This window comes from Anas acuta, chromosome 16 (genome assembly GCF_963932015.1).
Source record: "Anas acuta chromosome 16, bAnaAcu1.1, whole genome shotgun sequence".
Taxonomy (NCBI): Eukaryota; Metazoa; Chordata; class Aves; order Anseriformes; family Anatidae; genus Anas; species Anas acuta.
This window is the reverse complement of record NC_088994.1, coordinates 3,735,923-3,758,457: the sequence shown is the minus strand read 5'-3', so window position 1 is coordinate 3,758,457 and position 22,535 is coordinate 3,735,923. Positions and strand designations below refer to the sequence as shown.

Genomic DNA, 22,535 nt, shown 5'->3' with positions numbered 1-22,535 from the left:
TCACCCCTTTTTTTTTTCTTCAGCTTATTTTTTCCCGTGCATCCCAAAGGCTGCATCAGAGTCCCCTTTGCAAGGGACCAGCTCATCTTCATTAGGGAAATCATTAACTTCAGTGGCTCCTCTCGAAGCAGACACCCTGCAATCTCACCTGCCGGTGCTGCCCAGCTCAATAAGCACTCAAGGAGCAGCACTGCCCCCCACAGATGTGGGGATTTCATTTCTCCAAGACCAGCAACACCACTGATGCACCCCACTACCCTGAGCCACGCCACATTAACACACAGGAACAAGATGCACGAGGAATTGTTAGGAAAAAAAAGGATATTTGCTGCTGATTAGTTGCTAATATTCAGTGTGAGTGTTAGCAGCTCTGCTAGGAGACCCCGGTCTCCCCCATGCACACGGACAGGGCCAGGACAAAAGAAAAAGGCTAACCCAGAATTTGTCACTTCCGAGTGATGTGAGCGTGGCCCTTTCCTGTCCCCATGTGCAGATGCTGCCTGCACTGAGACCCCTTAGAAACTCATCAGGCAGTACCCATGGATTTTCCACTTCAAGCAAAACCAGGAGACCCTCGGCTCCTGCTGGGTGTGAGCTGCAATGTTTATTTGGCCGAAAACAGAAAGAAAAAAAAAAAGAAAGAGACATTTTCACGCAGGATTTTTTGGTTCATAAAACAAGTTGTTTCCCACCAGCCGCCTGATGTCCCTCCCCCCCAAACCAAGAAATAAAATGATGCAGGAGTTGGCAAAGTAACACGAACCGTGTGACCATCCCAAAGAGAAGTGGTTCCTATAGCACGCTGCGATACTGAAAAATTTGGCAAATAAGAGCTGATCTGCAGTTCCCATCTATCCAGCAACACGGAGCTGACCCCAGGCTGCAGCCCCTTGCCGAGACGCATGCCCGGGGGACGGACAGACACACGGCCTCGCGCTGGAGAACCTGGGGGTTTCTCCCGGGGTTCAAAGCGGGTGGATGAGAGCTGCCCCATCGGCACTTGTAACGGGGTGATATAAATATAAAACATCCATACAAACAGGTTCATTGTACAGAAAATATCATCTCACAAGGCACTCGGGTGACTGTGCGGCTCCCACGGGGGCTCCTCCAGCCGAGCATCGTGGTGGGAGCAGGGAGGGGAAGGGGGCACCGCAGGCGTCCTGGTGCTGCCATCCCAGAGGGACGTCACCCCACTGCTGTCCCCAGCGCCCCGGGGGCGGGTAGCGGGACCCCTCGGGGACTTTGTGTCCTGTCCGGATGGCTTCGGGCTGCACTTGGCCTGGAGGGAGGTGCATAGATGTGACGGGGGCTGGGGCCCCGCTCCGTCTTCACGCCAGCAGCCCCAGGCGGGTCACCTTGGCCGAGAGGAAGGAGTGGATGATGAAGACGATGGTTTTGGGGCAGGAGTGGAGGTCCAATTGCTGCAAGGAAGAAGCAGAGAGACATTTGCAATGGGAAGGGCTGCAGAACAGACAGCGGGTGGGTGCCATGCACGGGGTGGGCACCCCACTGCACCTCCCGGGTCGGAGGGAGCCAGGGGGAAGCGAGGGCGATGCCAACTCACGATCTCGCCCTCCGGGCCGCCAAAATCCAAGTAGAGCATCTTAGTGCCGTCGTCGGAGGACATCTGCAGCTTCTCGAAGGGCTGCTGGAGCAGGATGGTCTTGCTGAGCCCCGGCTCCGTGGTGGAGATGGTGAAGCCCTTGTCGATGTGGATGGACAGGGTGCAGTCCTGCCCCTTCCAGCTGCAGGCTGGGGACAGGGACGGGCTCAGGGACGGGCGCAGAGCCCCCGCCACCCCACATCCCCCCTCACGGGACCCCGCTGACCTGCGGACACCTCCTGGGCGAGCTCGGCGGCGCCGTGGGTGCCGTCCACCAGCAAGCGGGTCCAGAGCGCCAGGTCGCGGGGGCTCTCCAGGCTGAAGAGGTGGCTCTGCACCCCCAGCCGGGTGCCGGCCCGCAGGGCGAACGCCAGCTCGGCCTCGTCCAGCGCCGAGCCCTTGGCCGGGCCCGAGTGCACCAGCCTGCGGCACGGCGCGCTCAGCCCCCAGCGGGCCGCCAGGGGGCGCCGCAGCCCCGCCGCTGGGCACGGCCATCTTGTGCCGCCCCCCCCACACACACACACCCCGGGCACTGCCACCGCCAGGCTGTGCCACACACCCTGCACACCCTGTCCCCACGGTCCCAGCACGACCCCCAGGCGCTGCCACCACCTCCCAGGGTCCGCCACTAAGTCGTAGGGTGCCCGTCACTACCCACAGATCACTGCCACCACCCCACAGACCACTGCCACCACCCACCGGGCACTGCCACCATCCCTTGGGTACTGCCACCGTCCCCCAAGCCCCACCGCTACTGTAGGACACTGCCACCAACCATGCGGCCCTGTCAGCACCCCTGGGTGCCACCACTATCCCAGGACACCACCATTATCCTTGGCCACGACTGCCAGCCCTGGGACACCACCACCACCATCATTGGGGACACTGCCACCATCCCTGGGGACACCAACCACCAGCCCTGAGGACACCGCCACCATCCCTGGGGACACTGCCACCATCCCTGGGGACACCGCCACCATCTTTGGCCACAACCACCATCCCTGTGACACCACCACCGTCCCTGGGGGCACTGCTACCATCCCTTGGGGCACCACCACCATCCCTGGGGACACCAACCACCACCCCGGGGACACCGCCAGCACCCCGGGGACACCCGCAGGACCCTACCTGGTGGCAATGAGCGGGTAGCTGTGCACAGGCTTGCCCAGGGCATCGCGGCTCTGCGGCAGGCTGCCGTACAGGAGCAGCTCCTTCTCGGTGAGGACGGCCAGCAGGTTCCTGGTGCCGGCACCGGGGAGCTGCAAGGAGCCGGGGTGGGTCAGGGCTGGCCAGGGACCCCTCGGCAGCGGGTGGCAGGGGTGGGGGGGACACGGGGGTACCTGCTCGGTCAGCCAGCCCACGTGCCTGACGTCCCTGCCGCCCGCCGTGCCGGCGCCCGCCAGCTGTGCCCGCAGCTCCTCCTTCACCCGCGGCAGCAGCGCGCCCGCCGCACCCTGGATGGCCCCGAGCCACGACTGCGCCGTGGCCTCATCCTTTGCCCGCAGGAAGAGAGCCACGCGCCCGTCCGCCGAGCAAACCTCGAGGTACCTGCAGGGACACGGCCCCGCTGGGTCTCCGCCGGCCCTCCGCGGGGCACCCCGAGCGGTGGCCGGCACGGTGGTGGTGGCATCACCCTGACCTGTGCTCCGGGTCGGCGGGGAGGCACTTGCGGGACACGTAGCACATCTTCAGCGGGACGGTCCGGCTCTCGCGGGGCGGCAGGACGGGGGACGACCGCTTCTGCTGGCCAGAGGGAGAGGGGTCCCAGCTGACCGTCGCCCCCGCCGCCGAGTTCTTGAAGTAGGGCGAGATCTCCTTCATGTACTTCACTGGAAGAGAGAGGGCGCCCAGTGAGAGCATGGCGTGGCGGCCACATCCTGCCCACCAGCACCAACCCACACTGCCAAAACCCCTCGTGCCTCCTCCATCATTTCCCCCCTCCCCCCGGAGCTAACACCCATGGGTGCTCTGTCTGCAGTCACCCCACACCAGTGCACGGGGCACGCTGCCAACTGCTCTGGTGAGCTGAGCTGGGCTGAAAAAAAGTCTTTTTTAAACGTGGTTCAGGTCACAGACCCAATTCCAACCTGGACCCTGTTGGCCGGGGCAGCACATGGAGGCGCAGGGCGGGGAACGGGCAGGAAGCCCAGGCCAAAATTACACAGTCCAAATTGTGCTGGTACAGCCGGTCCCGCGGCCAAGTGGGAACAAAGCAGTAATAGCTCTCAAATACCATGGCTTGGACCCAGGAAAAGCCTCGAACTGCGTGTGCACAGCTCACATAACCCTGAGTGGTGAGTTAGAAACCAGGGACGAGAAATCATCTTTAAGTGCCCGGCGACTCGGAGTCAAACATCAGAGCCGCTGTACCGCAGCCTGGCTCCGGAGGTTTAGGAGAGGGGGAGATGAAAGTTACAGCAAATTGATGGGGCCCCACAGGCACTGCTGGAAAACTGGGTCAGTGGCTCCCAAGGCTGATCCAAACCATGGGGAAAAATCCTTTGGTTGGGCAAGGGGATGCTCTGAGTGCTGTGGGGCTGGCTGATGGCTCTGGGGAAGGGCTTTCCTTGGGTGGCCCTTGGGAAAGGACCAGGGGACAGACATGTGCCTGCTGCCACGTCCCAGACTGTCACAGCTGGTTTCACTCCATGCCTTGCAGCTGAGTGCCAAAGGTGGCTCACTGGTGGACCAGCTCCATTGCAGCGGCAAAGCCAGAGCGAGCGCTCCTAAACCTCAAAATCCCCAAATCCGGCGTGCGAGCTGCAGCGGGGTCACCACGGGGAGAGGCAAAGCCCCAGGGCACGAGGGGACGCACCCCATGGGGGGACACAGCCCCATCACCTCGTCTCACCCCGTTCGCAGTGCTGAGCCGCCTCTATAGAGGGCTGCGACACCGCTGCCGCACGTGGGTCGCTCACCCCGTGGCAGCCCCGTGCCTCCCGGTATAAATAGCCGCCGCGCTCCCGCAGGCATGCGAGCTGCGCTGGAGGCTGCCCTGGGCCAGCAGTCTTGGCACAGACTCGTCGTTATTCGGGTGCTTGGGAGCTAATTGGATTTCACAGAGACCAGCGTTCATCCACGGGCACCGGCGCGCGCAGCGATAGCGCTTTGGGGCATGGGGACACGCTGCCCGCTCTGCCCCCACCCCAAGCCCTCCCTTCCTGACGCCACCCCCGGGAATTCCTTCCAGCATTCCCGCAGCACCTGTCCTGTGTGTCACCTCCGGCCAGGCAGGGGACGTCACCGGCATCAGCTGTGCCGTGGCTGGAACACGTCCCGATGGCTTCGGCTCAGGGCAGGAGGAAGGGGCACAGGGAAGTGGGCGATGCTGCCTAACTCCAGGAGAAATTCCACTGAGCAGGGATGGGGTGCAGGGGTCCTGCCCTGGGGGTGCCCTGGGTGAGTTGTGCCAGAGACCCCCAGCCCAGCACACACACTGCAGAGCCCATAACATGGGCACGTGGCCACCGCGCCCATGTGAAATGTGACCTCAGGCCAGCTGGCTCTGTCCCTGCCCCGAGGACAGGCTGCAAAGCTGGTCAGGGGACACTGGTGCGCCCCAAAAAATTCAGGGCAGGACCCCGAGATCCTAGCACCCACCCCTAGGCATTCAGAACAGCCCCATCCATGTGCTGTGCTGCAAGGTGGACATCACAGCACGGACGTATGGCGAAGATGCTCACAGCTACGCTGCTGGCCAGGGCCTCACTGTTTGTCCCCGAGAGGCAAGAGCGTCCCAGCAGCACCTGCACAGCATCGCAAGCCAAAGCGCTCCGGCTGCAGGAGCGGCCATCACATCTGGAAGGCTTCCAGAGAGGTCCTGGGGACCCAGCTCCAGCCCTAATGCGGTCCTAATCCCAGCTCCAGTGGGCTCCTCTCTGCCTCAGAGTAACACCGGGACCGACGGCATGAAACTAGCAGATGAAATCACAAGGCAGAGGTGGGCAGGCTCCCACACTCTGCCAGGGGCAGGGGAGGGGAGGTGAAGGTAGGACAGGGACCCTCACCACCTCCGCATCATCCCAAGGTGGCTCCGAAGTCTCCTGCTGTGGTTCATGGCCGTGGTTAAGCCACGTGAGCACGTGCGGCACTTCCTAGGGCACAGCCCAGCCGCAGCTTCTCAGAGCGGGGTTTTGCTCTTGCGGGTTCAATCCTGCACAGCTCCGGCAGGCACAAAGCCAGGATGCTTGGCCCCAGTGCCCCGTGGGCACCTGATTTCTGCTCCACTGCGCAAATACAGGTCACTGCCATCCCAAAACCTCCAGCCACTTTGGTCCTGTGGTTATTTCTCCAGGGCCAGCTGAACGTTGCGGCTATTTAATATCTCACACCATGCACATCTCCACCCTCTGCAACCACTGCAGCCGGATCCGGGCACCCAACAGTTATTTTTTTCTGAATTTCAACCTTCCATGCTATCCCTCGGCCAAACAAGTCCTGGAGAACTGCTTTATACCCAGGGATACAAACGCCAAAAAAATAAAATAAATAAAAATCTAACGAGGAAAAATAAGGTCAGGCAGAGCGCCTCTCCCTGAAATAACAGTGTGATATAAATACAAACTCCTCCTCCAAGTATGAAGATGGCAGCTTGGCACACGCAGAGGCCTCCTGGCAGGGCACGCCGGGAGGTTTCCGCACGTCATCGCGCCCGGCCAGGACTGGCACTGCCACGCGGGGCCGGATCCAGCACGTGGGGCACTTCTGGCGCTGGGACCGACGTGTTTCAGTGCTCAGCTCGGCCGTTTTGGGGTTCCACCTGAATTCACCACCCCGATCAGTGACCACGCGAGGAGCGTGCAAACTCTGCCGGTGCTGCCGCGTGTGGTTGCTCCCCTAATTAGAGCGAGATGAGAGCTTCGTTTCCTTCTGGCACATCACTTGGGAACCGCCCTTAAAGCTCCAGGTCTGAGAACAAGCGTGGCTGGGAGGAGCAAGGTGGTGTAAACACGTGCTGGCCGTGCTGAATGACTCATTTTCGGTATTTCTGGCAAACGTAAGGGAAGGCTGAGCTAAATGAAGAGTTGGGGAGCACCCAGGGGCTGCGGGGACCCCGTGCTGCTGCTTGTCCTTGTCCCCAGCCGTCCCAGCACAGATGTCACCAACCCTCTGTGCCAGGCTGGGGTACACAGGGGACATTTCTGGAGCTAACTGAAACAGCACAGGGCTGGCCCGGAGCTGTCTGCGGGGCCAGGGGACAGCAGGGGACAGCCAGCCCTGCACAGAGCCAAGGCACAGGGTTCTGCGAGGGAGAGAAGTCAGCACCAGAAGGCACCTGCTGGACGCTAAGGTCCTCGTGCTGTTTTTCACCGAGCCTTGGAGCAAACCCAGGGACAAGAAAGGAGCCGGGGAGTCCCCTGCCACCACCCCTCTGGCTCCAGAGCAGCGCTCTGCCCCCAAGCCCTGCTGCACTCAGAAAGGAGCGGAGATGGAGACGCCGTGCGCACATGCGACGTCCAGCAGCTGCCCACAGCACCCCGAGCAGCACCGTGCCACAGATCGACAGCATCGATCCAAACCAACCAAAACCATCACGGCAGGAGCCAGCCCAGCTCTCCTCCTGGAGCAGAAGTGTGCCCGCTGGGAGCTTTCGTTTTGGAGGAAGCCCGGCTTCTGCAAAAATGTAGGTGCGTCCCGGCAGGGTGACCAGGAAGCACCCACCCGGCTCCCCAGGAGAAGGTTGGTCCGGGAGAGGAGTTGTTCTCTCGAGAAAGGGCAGCCCATCTCCACCTCCCGCAGAACCTCCAGCAGAAAGGAAGCCCATGCCAAAGTAAAGGATGAAAAGAAAATGACAGAGAGAGGGTGGTCTGAGTGCAGCGGCCACGGGGAGGAATTTCAGAGACTTCCAGAGAAAGAGGCTCTTGTATTTCTCTTTGGTCAGAAAAAAAAAAATAACCCCCTATCTGCTCCCAGCAGCTGTGCAGAGCAGCACATTCCTCAGGCTGAAGCGTGGTTCTGCGGCTCCCAGGAGAGGAGGAACCCACAGCAGAAAAGGGCTGAGCGAAGCGAAAACTGAAAATCTGGAGATGACACAATCTGGGGAAGGAGCAGGGAGGAAAGCGCCGCGGAGGTTGCTCACAGCAGAAGACACAGAGCTCTTCTTTGTCCGGGCACAGCCCACAGCGCTGCCCCCAGCCGAAAACCTCCCTGTGGGACCTGCAGCCCTAAAACCGCCCAAGAAAGTGTCTCGGGCACCGAGACCACCTGGGGCAGCCCGCAGAGCCACGCGGCCCCACTCTGGCCAAAGCTGTGGATTTAAATGGAAGCCAGGGGAAGAACACGGAGCTGACCACCAGCCCTGGCACTGAGGACCTCGGGGTGCAGCAGTAGGACAGAAATGTCACCTGCCCCATAGACCTGCCCCAAATCTCCCATTGCAGCCTGCCCGTGGTCCCTGCAGCTGGGACACAGCCACCGGCACCCAGCGCACCCCTCCGGCTCCCCGGATGAGCAGAGAAGCCACTCTGCATATTTTGTTTTCCATTTAAAAGAGCATGCAAATGGCGATGCAGATGCTGTGCCACCCCCGGGCTCCCTGCTCAGCTCCAGCACACCCTGGAGTGTCACGGGGTGGGCACCCAGCACGTGGCTGTGCAGGAGCTCTGCAGAGAGGGGCATCGGCAGCCCAGAAACAGGAGCCCCCCGGTGCCGCCTCGGCCCCTACCTTCCAAGACGACCTCCTTGCCCGTCTTCTTCAGCGCCTGCACCGCCTCGTCGTGCGTCGCCTCGGACAGGTCGGTGCCGTTCACGGACAGGATGGCATCTCCCACGTACAGCGCCTCGGTCTGATCCGCCGCCAGCCCCTTGAATATCTTGGATATCAAGATGGGCATTTTATTCTCTCGGCCACCTTCGAACAGAAGGGAAACCAAGCGGTTATGGATGTGCAGAGGGGGATGCCCGGGTTCCAGCCAGCCCTGCAGCGACCACGCTGCCCTCCGCATCTCTCCCTGGCAGCACCCAGCATACCATGAGGCTTCACGGCAGCTGATAATTGCTCCCACAAAACCTCCGAATGCTTGCAGATTTCCTTGTGGAGCAAACACATACCTTGGCTGTCTCCCCATCAATTTTGGCAGGAAAACACGACATTATTTGCACTATTAATTGTGTGTGCTGAGCAACCATCCCTGCTCCGAGGACTTCACGATCTAAATGGATCAGTTTGGAGAGGCAAAAGAGCCAGGGAGAAGCGACCCGACCTGGGTATTTGCTCCCCTCTGCCCAGTGGCTCTATTTACCTGCTGCTTTCCATTCTGCAGCCTAAAAGGATGCTATTCAAGCCTCCTGGCAGCTCAAGGAGATCAATTTGCACATTAACTTTTGAACCGGTGGGGAGATGCGAGCAGCCTGCAGGCGCAGGAGCAGCAGCTCCAGCAGCAGGGTGGCGAGCAGGGACAGCAGTGCCCGACGTGCCCCGCGCCCCCCGGGACACCCTGTCCCCAGGAGCCCCCCCGGGAGGATCCCTCGTCCCAGGGGGAGAGCCCAGCGGTGCGTTACCACCCCGGGGCTGCTCCCGGCCCTGCCGCAGGCATTTCCTTGCTCAGATTTCTGCCAAGCCGCTCGAGGAGCAAAGGGCTCCGGTTATCAGCTGTCAGAGGCCCCCGTGGGGGTGCTCCGAGCTGCTGAGCCCCCCCTCGCAGCAGCCCGGGCTGCGTGCACAGAGGGGGAGCTGCTGCCAGGAGCATCCACGGTGGCTCCAGCAGGACGGCACCCTGACCCCAAAACACCAGAAACTTGAGCAAAAAAAAAGCTTAGGCTGGCTGGGGCATGGACCCAGCCACAACGCTAGGGCCAGAAGGGTTTGGTTCAGGTTCTGCCCCTCGCCCTGCCCCATTCCACCCCTGGGCCACGGAGAGGAGCAGCAGGAGCTGGTTGGCACGAGGGGGACCAGGCTGCCGGAGCCCCTCAGCTCCCTTCCCCGCCATCCCCTCCACACCCCCTCAGGGCAGGAAAGCAAGGTTAAACTGCAAGAAGGGGGCTGCTTGTTATGAGGAATAGGAAAGCATCCGTGTGTGTCCCCCCCAGTTAAGGCAGAGCAACCCAGAGCCTGGGCTGCCCAAGCAGCCGTCACGCTTTGCAGCTCCCAGTTTGGATTACGGCTCCTTGGTTTCCACATACGTCACTGCAAAAATAAAGTTTTAGCTGAACCAAGTAACGTTTCTCCTTTCCTGGGAGAGCCTCGGAGCCAGCGGCAGCTTCTCTGCCAAGGGGTTGTTGCAAAGGGGGGTTTTTCGCTTCCCAAAAGGGCTGGCGAGCTCCGGCATCCCAAAAAGCAGCCCACAGCACTGGGTTTTGACCCAGTCCCCGCACAGGGACACCCACGGCACAAAACCTCCCTGTGGCACCCGCTTACGGAGCGAGCTGGAGGCTCCGGGGAGGGGAAGCCACGTCAGGAGGCGAGAGCCACGCTGCCACCGTCCCCGGGCCCCCCAGCACGCAGCCCCACCACCCCCTTTGGCCATGCACGGGGGCAGCCCCCCGGACTAAGCTCCCCCTGCACGGAGTTTCCAACAGAGCTCAGAGCCCCGTGAAAGCCAGACGGGGCCAGAGGAGCCACCCTCGCCCCGAGACATTTCCAGCCCCAAATTCGGGCAGAGCCAGCCGGGTGCAGGGCGGGCAGCGGCTCGAAGGCGCTCGGACACAGGGACACGGGGACACGGGGACGTGGGGACACGGGGACACGCCGGAGACGAGGACGCACGGGCGGAGCGCTCCGCCCGGCTGCACCAGGGGCAGCTTTTGTGCCCGTCCCACCTGCTCCCGCAGCCCCTGTCCCCATATCCCCGTGTCCCCCCGCTCCCGGAGCCCCTCTCCCCGCGTCCCCCGCCCCTCCCCGGCAGCCCCCTGCCCTTCCCCACCTCCCCGGCGGCTGCGCTCGGACGCTGCCCGACACCCCCCTTTTTCTCCCCGTTCCCCCGGACCCCTCACCCCTCACCCTCGCCGCTCGGAGCACGGCAGCGTCCCCCCCCCCCTCACCTTTAATACTGATGCCGAGCCCCCCCACGTCCTGCTTGACGACGTGCACCGTGCGCCTGATGTTGGCGAGCGCCTCGGGCACGCCGGAGCCCCCTTCGCCGCCGTTCAGCTGCGCCGCCGGAGCTTCCCCGGGCCCGGGGCCGTCGGCGGGGCTCACCCCCAAATTGTCCTCGGTCAGGGTGAGGAGGACACGGAGCCAGCGCCCTCCGGGGCCGCGGAGCTCCAGCAGCCCGCTGCGCGGGGCGCGCCTGCCCGCCGCCATCTTCCGCGCCCGCTCCGCGCCCCCCCGCGCACCGCCCCCGGCCCGCCCCGGCGGGGGGGCAGCGCCTCCCGGCCGCTGCGGGGCTTGGGCTTTTTATTTTTTATTTTTTTTGGGGGTGTGGGACGGCTCCGCACCGCCCGCCGGGCCGCCCCGCGAAGGGCCGGGGAGGGTTCTCGGGGGGGTCGTCGGGGTGCGGGGTCCGCGCCCCCCGCCCCGCTGCGCGTCTCCGGACCCAAAGGAGCCGGGAGCGGCCCCGGGGTTTTCTCCGAGGCTGCTCCCTGCACGGCCCGGGGGTGGGCGCCCCCCGAGCTGCTGTCGGGCAGGGGAGGCACGGGGGGGGTGTTCGGGGTGTCCCCTGCCACCCCCGTGCCCGTCCCGCTTCTGGAGCACAGCGACGGCGCTGGGCTGCCCTTGGCACGGCTGCACTGCTCGCTGCAACCGAGTGGCAGCAATTAGGATGGAAAAAACACCCCTCGGCGCAACCCCCTTCCGTGGGGGCAGCTCCAGAGGCCTCCAGGATTGGGGCTACCGAGGTCTCTGAGCTCCAGCCTGTGCAAAACGCCAAGATTTAGAAGGATTTTGTGGCAGCCACCTGGAACGGGCACAGGGGCTGCAGGGACGGGGGGTGCAGCCCTTCCCCATCCACGCACCGAGGAGGAAAAACGCCCCTCCTATCCCGCTGCCTCCCCAGCAGCTGTGGGATTTTGTGAGGCTGCATCCAAGGAAACCCTGGAGGTTTGGTCCTTATGAAACAGACAGTTCAAATATTCTACATTTCTTTTTATAAAAAACTGTTGGAGTTTGGTTAAGCAGAACTGGGAACGCTGCTTTAGTGCCGCAGAACGGCCCCGTCTGAGCTGCTGGCATGGCTTGCTCAGCCCTGGCAGCACGGATACAACACCCGTGCGTGGATGAAGGGAGCAATGCAGAGCACAGCGATCCCATGTAAAGGGAGAAACCTCCTCTCGCCCCATCCTGCTGGCATGCTGAAAGCAGCTGGGCCCCCAGGGCCCGCCTGGGGATGAGTTCACCTCCCCGCAGCTGCAGCCTCATCCCAACCCACGGCATCATTTATTTCCCCCGAGTCACCCAGCGTGGGCTTTGTCAGTGCGAGAACATGGAGAGCAGGGGAGAGGGGTGTGTGGGATGCCACGAATCGCCCCCCTGTGTCCTGCAGACACGGCAGAGCTGTTGGCCCAGCCGTGCTCGGGGACAGGCACCGCTGTCACCACAGGAAGCCTGTATCACGGACACGGTGGTCGCACAGCTGCGGGACCCCTCTCCCCTCTCTTTTTCAGCACCTTTGTAGTCCTTCAGCAATCGTAGCAGTTACTTACATGGGATGGTGACCCAAGGCGAGGTGTCAGCACACTGGGAGGACAGGCCTGCGGGACGATTTGGGGGTCCTGATGTCCCCAGAGCAGAGGGGCTGCTGTTTTAGGGACCTTCCTGGAGGCTTGGTTCCCCAGGCATGCCCTCACCCCGCGTGTTCTCAGGGTCCCCGCATCCCAGCACAGGGGATGCTCCTGCTGCAAGGTGCTGTGAGCACAACTCACACGGGAGAGGTGGGTGAAGGACGACAGCTCTGGCTGGGCACGAGAGGTGGCTTCCCAAGACTTTTCCAAATGGATTTTCCAAGCCAGCTGGGCCAGATGTGCAAAGCCCCCAGGTTACAGTGTGGAGGGTGTGGACCCCTGCCCGCCCCGGGGTCCCCATGCCCGTGGGGCTGGTGCCACTTTTGCTGCTGGTTTTCATTGCACGCCGGAGCCTGTCCTGGCATTTTCCCTGCAGAATCTCCCCGCTCCCCTGGACTCGGTGGTTAAGCAGCTATTATTAGCCTCATTTCTTGGCACAGACGGGAGCTGTGTCAAAGCCCACCGGCCTATTTATAGAGCGCCGTTAGTTGCATTAGTTAAATTAATCACTTGTGAAACAAACGAAAATCTCGCGTTCAGGGTCTGGAACCATGTTCCCAAGCCAGATAACGACACCTCCGGCTGCCCACGGTGCTCGGGCAGCACACGGGGCAGCTGGTCCTGCTCTGCCCAAGCGAATCTGCAGGAACCAATGGCTGGAAACCCACTGGCAGGGACAGAAAGGGAAATAAAAGAGATTCAGATGTGCAATATGTACTTAACTGAGTGATTCATCCTTTGGTATACAGGAAATGCAGCGAAATGGCTTTGTCTGACCATAAAACCTCTGGAGCCTCTGACTCCTCTCACCCGACAGCGTGCTGTTTTCTCCGGGACACCATCAGTCCCAGCAAAGTTTCTTCCTTCTCGGCCCAGGTTCTCGTATGGATCCCTACAAGACAGTCACGTCAGCAGGGCTCCCTGCTGTGAGAACACCTTTGTTGGCACACGGCAGACGCGTTATCGAGGCAGGATGATTTCCGTCGAAGAAATGGGACAAAGCAGCCCCTGGGGCCTAAACCAGCTCTGGGCAAGGCAGAAGCTGGGTGACGCCGCAGAGCTGTGCACGCCCTGCCAGCAGTGATGTGCACAGAGTCCGGCTGCTCCGGCAGGCACGGCTGGCTTAAGCAAGTCAGCAAATCTCCTGCAAGACCACTTGTTGGCCTTGCATCAGGCAGACCTCACCCGTTAGAGCCCGGTATTCACTGCCTGCTGCAGCTTCTGTGTCTCAGATCCAAGTGGCATCAGTGGCAGGACTCCGCTCAGCCCCCGAGGGAGTTCAGAGGGCGTAAGTCAATCATAAAACTCAGCTCATTAATTGCAGACTGTAAAATGTACCAGCACGCTTGTACCTGCTGCTGGGCTGATCACCCTACTCGCCTCTTATGTAGGCCACAGGGAAACCCCCTGTGGTTTGGATAATTCGCAGCTCACAAAGGAAAATGCCAGATCCTGGGTGCCCCTGGGACTGCCACGATGTTGAGCTGCAGCTGCTGGTGGTGCCACCCCCGATTTTGCACATCCCCTGGTACCATGGGTGCAGTCTGTGCCACCAGCATCCCCCTGCGGCCTCTGGCCTGGGGTGTGCTCAGGGGGAAACCGAGGCACGGAGCAGGCTGGGGTGCAGCGTTCCCTCGCCCACAGCTCCCAGCGGCTTATTTTTGAACTCCCAGAAACGTCTGGAGAAGAGGAGGCTGGGGAGGGGGAGGCCTCCCCTCCGTGCAGCAGCCCGGCAGGAGGACGGGAGGGTCTCGGTGCCACGCGTGGGCAGGGGGCCCCCACGCCACGCCGCAGCCGGGGCCGGGCGCAGGGCGCGGGGCTGACAGCAGGGGCCAGCAAAGCGCCGCTCGGCAGCGAGCAGGGCTCCTCCGGGGGGGCAAAGCCCTCCTCGGCCACCCCCAGCCCCCTGGGGGGCGCACACCTCGTTCCCCACCCTCCCCAGCCGGGTGCGCACAGCGCCCTGGGGCCGGGGGCTCTGGGGGTTTGTGCGCAGGGCTGGGGTGGGGTGAGCTGTAGGAGGGGGCTCTGAGCACCCCATTCCCCCGAGCAGTTTTGGGTCCGGGTGCCACAATGGGGTGGCAGTGACGCGGACATGGGGACGGTGCTCCCTGCAGTGTGTCGCCAGGCTCAGCTTGTGGCCGGGCCAGCAGCACCCTCAGGGGGCAGGGGACGCGCGTCCCACCCCACGCACCCAGCTCCAGGCTCCGCAGGGGGTTTTCACCTCTGCCTCTGTGCCCCAGAGCTCCAGGCTCCGGGCTTTCTGCTTGGTGCTGCAACACCAAAACCATCCCCACCACCTCCAGGAGTTGCCTTGTGGTGGGTGTCAGCGATGGTCCCCCCCCAGCTGCACACCCACTGCCATGTCCCGGACGTCCTGGGCCAGTTGTGTCCTGCCCACCCCGTGCCACCACGCCATGGTGCCACCGACTGTCCCCATCTCCGTGCCTGCCACGCTCTGCAGCCACCCCGGCCCTCCTCTGCTGGTGGCCGTGCCCTGCTCCATGCCAGTGCCCCATGGCCAGCGCTGCCAGCCCTGCCCACGGCATCTCCAAAGGGCCCCGCGGCACAGGGGGGGTGCAGGGATGGCAGCACAGGTGTCCCCCACCTGGGTGTCCCCCATGGCCCTGGGCTGGCACCCACGCCTCTCTGCTCGCCTCAGATGCAGCCTTTTGTTCCCTTCCAAACAGAGGTTTTAATTTACCCTCTCGGCTGGCGAAATCCTATCCAAAGCAATTCCCCAGCCGTTCCTCCAAATCACAGTAATTACCTCATTACTTTGATATTAATAGAATTCATATGGCCTGGAGAAGATAATTGAAATTAGCCCCACGCCGCTTGCAAGGGGGAAGCCGAGCCGGATGTGAGGCCGGATCCTGGCACCCACCCCAGGGCTGAAATATCACCCGAGGTTCACCCTACAGAAAAGGGGCGAGCGGGCAGGACGGGAACCCGTCCCTGTCCCCATCGGGCTGCTGCGAGCCAGAGCAGGAGGATGCTCAGCACGGGGCCAGTCCTGGTCTTTCTGGGGAAAAATACAAAATAAAAAAGGGGGGAAAAACAGAGTGATTCATCATCTGCAAGAGCAACAAAGGCAGCACGGCTCTGAATGGGTCTCACAGCCGGTGCTGTGCCCCCCGAGACAGCCACTGCCCGCCGGAGCTGTCCCAGCGCCCTCCAACCCCGCGGCTCCGTCCCAGCTGCTCCCCCGCCAGCCGGGGGTGACCCCAACAAAGGCCGGGGCCGCCCCTGCCACCCTTGGGCTTTGCCCTGCCACGTGGCTCCGTAACCTCTTCCTCGGGGCCAGCTGCCACGAGGGGACCCTCCTTTGTGGCCCCGGCGCAGGCGGCGCGGCAGACGGGTCTCCCCATCTGGCCGGCGAGCCCTCGTCTGTTGGAGACCCCCTGCCCCGGCTTATAACGGCATTAAACGGCCCCGCTCCCACCCCGTATCAACCGTCACGGAGAGCCCTCGGTCCCCTGGGGATGTGGGGCTGGGGGCTGCTGGCAGCACAGGCTCCTCGGGCACCCGTCCCCGGTGCTGCCTGCCCACGGCCAGGAGGGATGCGTCCCCTCCGCTCCCCTCCCGACACCACGGCACCAGTGCTGCGTGGAAATGCTGAGCGCAAATGCTGCGTGGTGTGATTGCTGCGTGCGCATTGTGCACGGTGTAAGTACCACGTGGATGAAATGCTTCGTGGTCTGGGCACCGCACGGCATCAGTGCTGCGTGTGAACGGTGCGTGGTGTAGGTGATGCCTGCTCAGTTTTGCAAGGTGTAAATGTTGCGTGGTGGGTGTGTAAAGGCTGCACGTAAGCTCTGCCCGGTACAAATGCTGCACATCGATGCTGCTTATAGGTAGAAATACAGCAATTCAGCATCTCCGAGCCATAGGGGAAGGGGATGGGAGTGCCAGGCCTGCAGCCACACTGCGCCCCGCTGTGAGGGTCTCAGCAGCAACACCTCCAGCCCTGGCACTGCAGGGACAGGGGCCAAGCCCTCAGACCCCTCATGCCCAGGACCTGGACCCCACCAGGGTGGGTCCATCCCAACCCTCTACACCCTCGTCCCTTGCTTGCTTTGGCACCCAGCCCCCAGGGAGCGGGGGCCCACCGGGGGCAGGGGGCAAGGAGCAGCGATGCGCAGGGTCTGGCCCCCCAGCCCCGGGGGAAAGGAGCTGGAAAAGGAGCCAGAGGTGTCCCCAGGCCGGGGCTGAGAGGAGGAGACCCCGCCACCGCCGCCTCCCTCGCCAGACATCCATCTCCGCGGAGGGCCTTATCTGCCGCTAATGCTTCGCAGCAGCCTCCCAAAAAGCTTGTGGGCTTGGCAAGATGCTCCGAAACTGCATTTGCTCCAAATGGATTGTATCAGAGGGAGAACAAAGCACTGGAGGGTTTTCAAAGCAAAGCCGCGATGGCAGCCCCGAGGAGAGGCAGCCGGTCCCCTCCGGCGGCACCGCGCGGGTGACTCAGCTGGCTGCCCTCGCTGTCCCTGCACGGCGGTGGCTGCGGCGGGAGCCCTTCGGGATGTGCTGGCCAGAAACAAACAAAATAAAATAAAATAAAAAAGCATCCTGCTGCAAAATCTGGCCCCGCTCTAGCTGCGAATGGAAAAAATATGATTTTTTTAAATTTTTTCCTCCCCCAAAGTTTCTTGGAAAGGCGCAGCAGCGCTGGGGATGGAGCAAGCTCCAAGCGGGCGTTGCAGCGCGGTGCTGTGTGGGTGCTCGCCCCCCTGGCTCCCCACCCCTGCTTCCTTCCCAGCCCTGCACCACTCCTGGCTGCTCCAGGTGATGTGGGGCTGTCAGCACACATGGGACATGTGTGTATATAAACCAAATATCATTTCCAACTTCTTCTTAGTGTGCAGAAATGGTGATGGCAGTGTCAGGATCGGTGCTCGGGCAGCTCCGTGCCCTGCAGCATCAGCAGGGACGGCCGCAGTGGGCACACCGAAGGCAGGCAGGAGGACACGGCCTGGGGAGCCACGGGGAAACCTGTTTTCCAGCTGCCAAAACGTCCTCCCCTAAATACCAGGGAGGTGGGCATCCACATCTCCAGATTTCTTCCGGAATGGTTCAAAATAGAGGAAGTTCAGCACTATGGTGGTGCTGCGGTAACACGCGAGGTGCTGCGCTCTTTGGGAAGCGCCTGAGGAGGGGGAACGGCGCAGGCAGAGGCAGGAGCAGGAGCAGAAGTCGTGATGCTTCGGCTCTCCCTCGGGTGTGCAGAGAAGGTGGTGTCAGCAGTGAGTCAGCTCCAGGAGTGATGTGAAATCAGAACTGAAGAATGTTGAGAAAACATCAAAATCCCATGAAAAAATAAAAATGGTGTGTGCTGGGGAAGACTCAAGCCAGAGCAGCAGAAGGGCTGCAGATCCCAGAGCCGTGCCAGGGGCTGTGTGAGCAACTTGTCCTTTTTCGGCTCACGCAGGGAACATTGCAGGACTGAACCCACAGTGGTGGCCAGGAGGGAACCCCACAAAACCCCAGAGGTTGTCCCTGCCCCTGCTTGCCCATCAGAAACATCACATCTGCAAGGTGCTGTTGAACACGTGCCATTGGGAAACGGGGAAACCAGAGGGGCACGTGGTGCCAGCCTCTGTGGAGCAGCTCCCTCGTGGCACAGCCAGACAGTGCAAGATTTGCTCATTTGGGATCGATTTGCCATGGGGGAGGTGCAGGGGCTGTGCTGGGACGGCTTGAAACCCCCACAGGCAGTGCACAAAGCAGGTGAGCTGCCTGCAGCAGAAAGTGCAGGATGGTTCACCAGGAGCTGGAGGGAAGAGCCATGGGGAAATCAACCAAAAGGGCACAAATCCAGAAATTCAAAGAAAATAGGTTTGAGCAGCGTACAAAGTTGAGAAGGGACCTGTGGCACGGGAGCATCCACCCAGGGAGGGGTGGGGAGAAGTGAGAGCTCCTGCAGCAGCTGAGCTTGGGTCACACACGGCCCTGGAGCTCCAAAACTGTGCGGGATGGGGGCAGGCAGGGAGGGACAGGGTTGTGTTGTGCCCCCCCATGCCCTCACCACCGTGTCCTCGTCCTCATGCCCCAGCTCTGCCCCGTGTGTCCCCGTGTGGTCACCACGTGGCCGCATCCACCTGGGGCTGTGCCCTGGGTTTGGGACAGCCGATGCGATTCAGAGCGCACTGTGCTCTAACCCTGGCCACCTGGCATACGGTGCTGAGGCTCTCCTCTCTTTTTTTTTGGGCTGTCCTGCCTTGTATTGCTGCGTGTGGGCTTTGGGCTGGGATACAAAGCAAGCCCCCAAGCACAGTGCCTGTAGCGCAGCTCATCCCTCCTCCTGGCTGCTTTTGGGGATGCTGCCAAAGGCATCCGTAGCCCCACAGGCATTTTTGCTCGGAAATATCTCTGTATAAATCCAACTCCAGCCATGTGTCAGGTGCAGATCCACTGTTTTCTCTGATAACAGTTCAATATTTTGACTCCTTGACGGCACAGGGTGGAATTCCACAAACAAAATCCGTGAAGGTCCCTGCTGAAGCTGGAGCAGGGCTGGTGCACGTCCCCTCCCAGCACCCTGCTCTGGGCTTGTCACAAAAAGCCAAGAAAAGAAATCGGTCCTTGTTGATTTTTGATGTAAAATTTAAACTGAAAAAAATAAAAAATAAAAAATAAAGGAAAACTGAACCCCCCAGGCTTCATGGCTGGCTGCTGTGAGCGCAGAAGACGTGATGCCCCTCACCACGAGCTGATGCGTTTGTGCCTCTTTCCCCATAAATGACCCCAAACGGAGGGGCCACCCCGCAGCAGCCGTGCGGCACCCATGGGTGCACCCAGGCGCTCGCTCAGAACAGAGGCGCCGCGGGCAGAGCCGGCAGCTCACCGACATCTGCAACCATCCCCGGTAATCGCACCCAGAGGCCCCAAAACGTTTGGGAAAAAAACAAACAGGGCTCAAAGGAGGCGAAGGGATCGAAGGGAAATGGCCATTAGCAACTCTGCGTCTGCAGTGAGAACGCCAGCCGTGTCCGGCGCTCTGGAGCTAATGGGATTTTAATATTCTCGTGGCACGCACCGTGGTGTGCATGGCGAGAGGCGCGTGGAGGTCTTGCACGAGCACCAGTGCTCAGGGGCTGCTCGTGGGGCTCGGGCTCTTCCCTTCCCCGCCAGCTGCCGCGTCGATTTAGATGTTGCAATTATTCTGTCAGCTGCGTGTTCCAAATTAAGGCCGGAGAAGTGTCTCTGCATTGCACAAATATATATATACACACACACATATATCCCTAAAAGGAAAAGAAACGAACTCAGAAATTAATAAGGCTGATTGACAATGCTGCTTTGGAAGCCCCGGTACCATATGGCATCCCTGAATGGCTGCAGTGCTGCTCGGCTGGGGCTGACCAGCTGGAGAGTTACCGGGCTTGTTTGTAATTGTAATAATGGATATCAGATGGCTGGTGTGGAGCAGTTTGTAAATGAGAACAGACAATGAGCCGCACTGTTTGTCAGGAAATCATTGCTGATATGGGCTGCGCGCTCCCCACCGCTCCCCGGCGGGGCTGGCTGCTCCGGGGCACCCCGCAGGATCCGGCCCCGGCTCGGGGAGGAGAGGGGGGAAGGCTCTGGGGACGCAGAGGGGATGGGGGCTCGGCCACGGCCACTTCCAGGTCTTTTTTTGTGCTGAACGGCCAGAAAGATCACGACATTTCGGAACTGGCCATTTAACGGATTTTTGTGGGTGTTCTTTTTTTTTTTTTTTTTAAGCTGGCAACAATAAAATTCATTATTTCGATTCCTGGTCTAAGCTCTGTGGCTTATCGTATCAAACAAAGCTGAGATGAGAATAAAAACGCCACATGCTTATTCCCTGGTCTTTTCCAAAAGGAAATTTCATCCAAATTAGTGCCCAGCGTTGCCCAGCTGAAGCTTCCCGTGGCAGCAGCTGCCCCGTCCCTCGCGCCCCCGCTGCACCAAGGGCAGCCACACCGCCTGAGGGGACAGCAGCATGCACCTGCACAGGTTTTACCCCAAAAATTATCCAAAAAAAAAACCACTCACATGAGTTTGGTGCCCTTGGAGCACTGGAGAGGAGCTGGCGGTGCCGGGGCATCGCTGGGGCTTGCACCTCGCCCTGCTCTCGGCTCAGAAAATGCTCCCAGAGCTCCGGTATTGCTTTTTTTTCCAGTTTGGAGAGAATTATTTATTTGAGGCTGCACATTCAGAGCCTCAATTCCTAGCCTTTTATACAAAATGTAGGCAACTCATTCACTTTCATAGCGGGGACTCATGGTCTTCCCTCTATCAAGCACGGTTCAAAGGGGAACGGGCAGCGCATCACAGTGCACCCAGCATCACAGGGAGTTGTTTTAATTAGGGAGCGGACACGGGGATTTGGCACAGACGAAAGGCCCCAGTTTCTGAGCCCACCTCCTGCATCTGCACCGGCTCGGGAAGCAGAAGGGCTGACCACTCGCCAGAGGAGCTCTTGCTCCCTGGTCCCCAAATCCCCACGGACTGGTGACCTGCCAGGCCTCGCCCTCCCATCTTTAGCCCCAATTTTTCGCTACAAGCCCCCCCCCGGACATGAGGGAAGCCCCCCAGCATCTTGCTGTGCATGATCATGGTGCCTCAGAGTCTCTTTTGGCAACCTGCAGGCTGCTTTTCCTGCCCCACCCATAGCAATATTTCCCCATTTCTCAGCTCAACAAGTCCCCAAATTCCCCTGTCCACGCGACTCCACTGGCACCTCTTTCCAAACGGTCCCAGCAAAGCTGTTGTTGGTTTGTTTTATTTTTTACAGGGGCAATCGAGCCTCCCCACATCCTCCCAGCCCCGTCCCGCCCTGGCTCCCACCCACGCACCACCTGCATTAATGGGTTTACTTTGCAGGTACCGGCCCCCGAAGGCAGCTGCCGGTTTGTCCTCCCCAGCCAGCAGCTGCACATCGGGGCAGCAGCAGGTGACAGCCCCGCGGCCCCTCGGCATGATGCTCACGGGACCAGTGTGTCCTGGAGGGCCGGATTCGGGCCGTGGCACCGGCCCCATCCCACTCCCCGAGCCCGCTGGCTCCGAGCCCCGTGCGTCTCCGTCCTCGCGGAGCGTGACCCCGTGCAGAGACACCAGCCCGAGAGCCTTGGCCAGCTGCTGGTGGCTTGGGAGTCCCCACGTGTCCCTCGGAGGAAGAGGATGAAAGCACAGGGATTGGGATGAAGCCAAGAAGGTGTGATAGGAGCAGAGGGAGGTGAAATAAAGGGAAGTCCAGGGTGATGGCAGCAGCGGCAAGCTGCAGAAAGCTCCTAAAAGCTTCCATCCTCAGCCACCGGGCAATCAGTGTGTGGTGCGAGCCCATCCCGTGGCTGGGGAATGCCACCAACACCTCGCCGAGCTCCCCAAAAGAGCCAGGTACACAGGGGCAGGTGGGGACGACCGCTGGGGCACATCCTGCAGGAGCAACAGAAGGTCTGGGAGCTGTGCGGGGAGCTGGAGTGGGCTTGGGCTGCGATTTGTAAAATGTCCTTCCCTTAAAGGAGGAAAAAATACAGGGTTTGCTCCGGGGATGGAGGTAGGGCTGGATGCTGAGCCTGGAACAGCCCCTCTGCCCCCCCAGAGCCCCTCCAGACAAGGTTTGCTCGGAGCATCCCCAAAGCCTTCATCCCCCAGCCCATCTGCTGCGTGAATCCCCGCTCCCTGCTCCCGCTCCTCGTTAGGGGTTGCAGCCCCTGAGCAAAGATTAATCTGGTGCTTGTGAGAGTTCAGCTGCTTGAAAAGAGAGGGACCGGTCCTGACCTCACAGTCTGGAGGCTGCTGGGGAGTTCACCATCCCCGGAGCTGTCAAGCCAATTCCCTGCAGTACCAAGCTGTTGTTCTTGGCATCTGCTAGGCAGAAAGCCCACGAAACACCCCAAATATCTGTTTGCTTTAAAAGGTAAATATTAATTTCAGGATGCTGTTTACACAACCAAGACTCTTCGAGCTGGAAGTCGCTGCCTCTCGCTGGTTGTCACACGGTGTTAGTGTGCGTTTAACATTTATTTAACTCCACTCTCGTGCCAGATGGCAGGCAGCCCGCGTGGCAAGGCAAGGGCTGGGCTCAGCGCTGCTTTGGGATGGGAGCGGGGGACTGGGGACCTCGAGGTGTCTGCGGGTCCCCGAGGCCATCCCAATGCCAAGGGGGCACGAGGAGGGAGCGGTGGGCTCCCAAGTGCTCCTGGCAGCCCCACTGGTCCCCTCGGCATCTGGCGGGGTCTGGGCACCGCGGCCAGCAGCAGAAGGAGGAGGAAGAGAGCAGAGCTTGCAGAGGGAGGCAAGCTGA

At 61.1% G+C, this 22,535-nt stretch overlaps 1 protein-coding gene across 1 annotated transcript; it reads right to left on the bottom strand.

Annotated features, from left to right (window-relative positions):
- Window positions 1-579: 579 nt before the first annotated feature.
- SNTA1 (syntrophin alpha 1) lies at window positions 580-10,895 on the bottom strand. The gene is made up of 8 exons (XM_068700400.1): window positions 10,586-10,895; window positions 8,271-8,456; window positions 3,246-3,435; window positions 2,947-3,154; window positions 2,735-2,865; window positions 1,833-2,029; window positions 1,568-1,755; window positions 580-1,424 (listed from the first exon to the last, which is right to left on the bottom strand). Exons 1-8 carry the CDS (start codon window positions 10,845-10,847, stop codon window positions 1,332-1,334), a joined length of 1,455 nt encoding a protein of 484 aa, XP_068556501.1. The 5' UTR covers window positions 10,848-10,895; the 3' UTR covers window positions 580-1,331.
- Window positions 10,896-22,535: the final 11,640 nt, after the last annotated feature.

Coding starts and splice junctions, on each gene's coding strand:
- SNTA1 (XM_068700400.1), bottom strand. CDS start 10,847: ATGGCGGCGGGCAGGCGCGCCCCGCGCAGCGGGCTGCTGGAGCTCCGC. Junction 3,436..8,270: donor CAAGGAGGTCGTCTTGGAAG/GTAGGGGCCGAG, acceptor TCTCTCTTCCAG/TGAAGTACATGAAGGAGATC. Junction 2,030..2,734: donor TACCCGCTCATTGCCACCAG/GTAGGGTCCTGC, acceptor GCCGTGCCGCAG/GCTGGTGCACTCGGGCCCGG.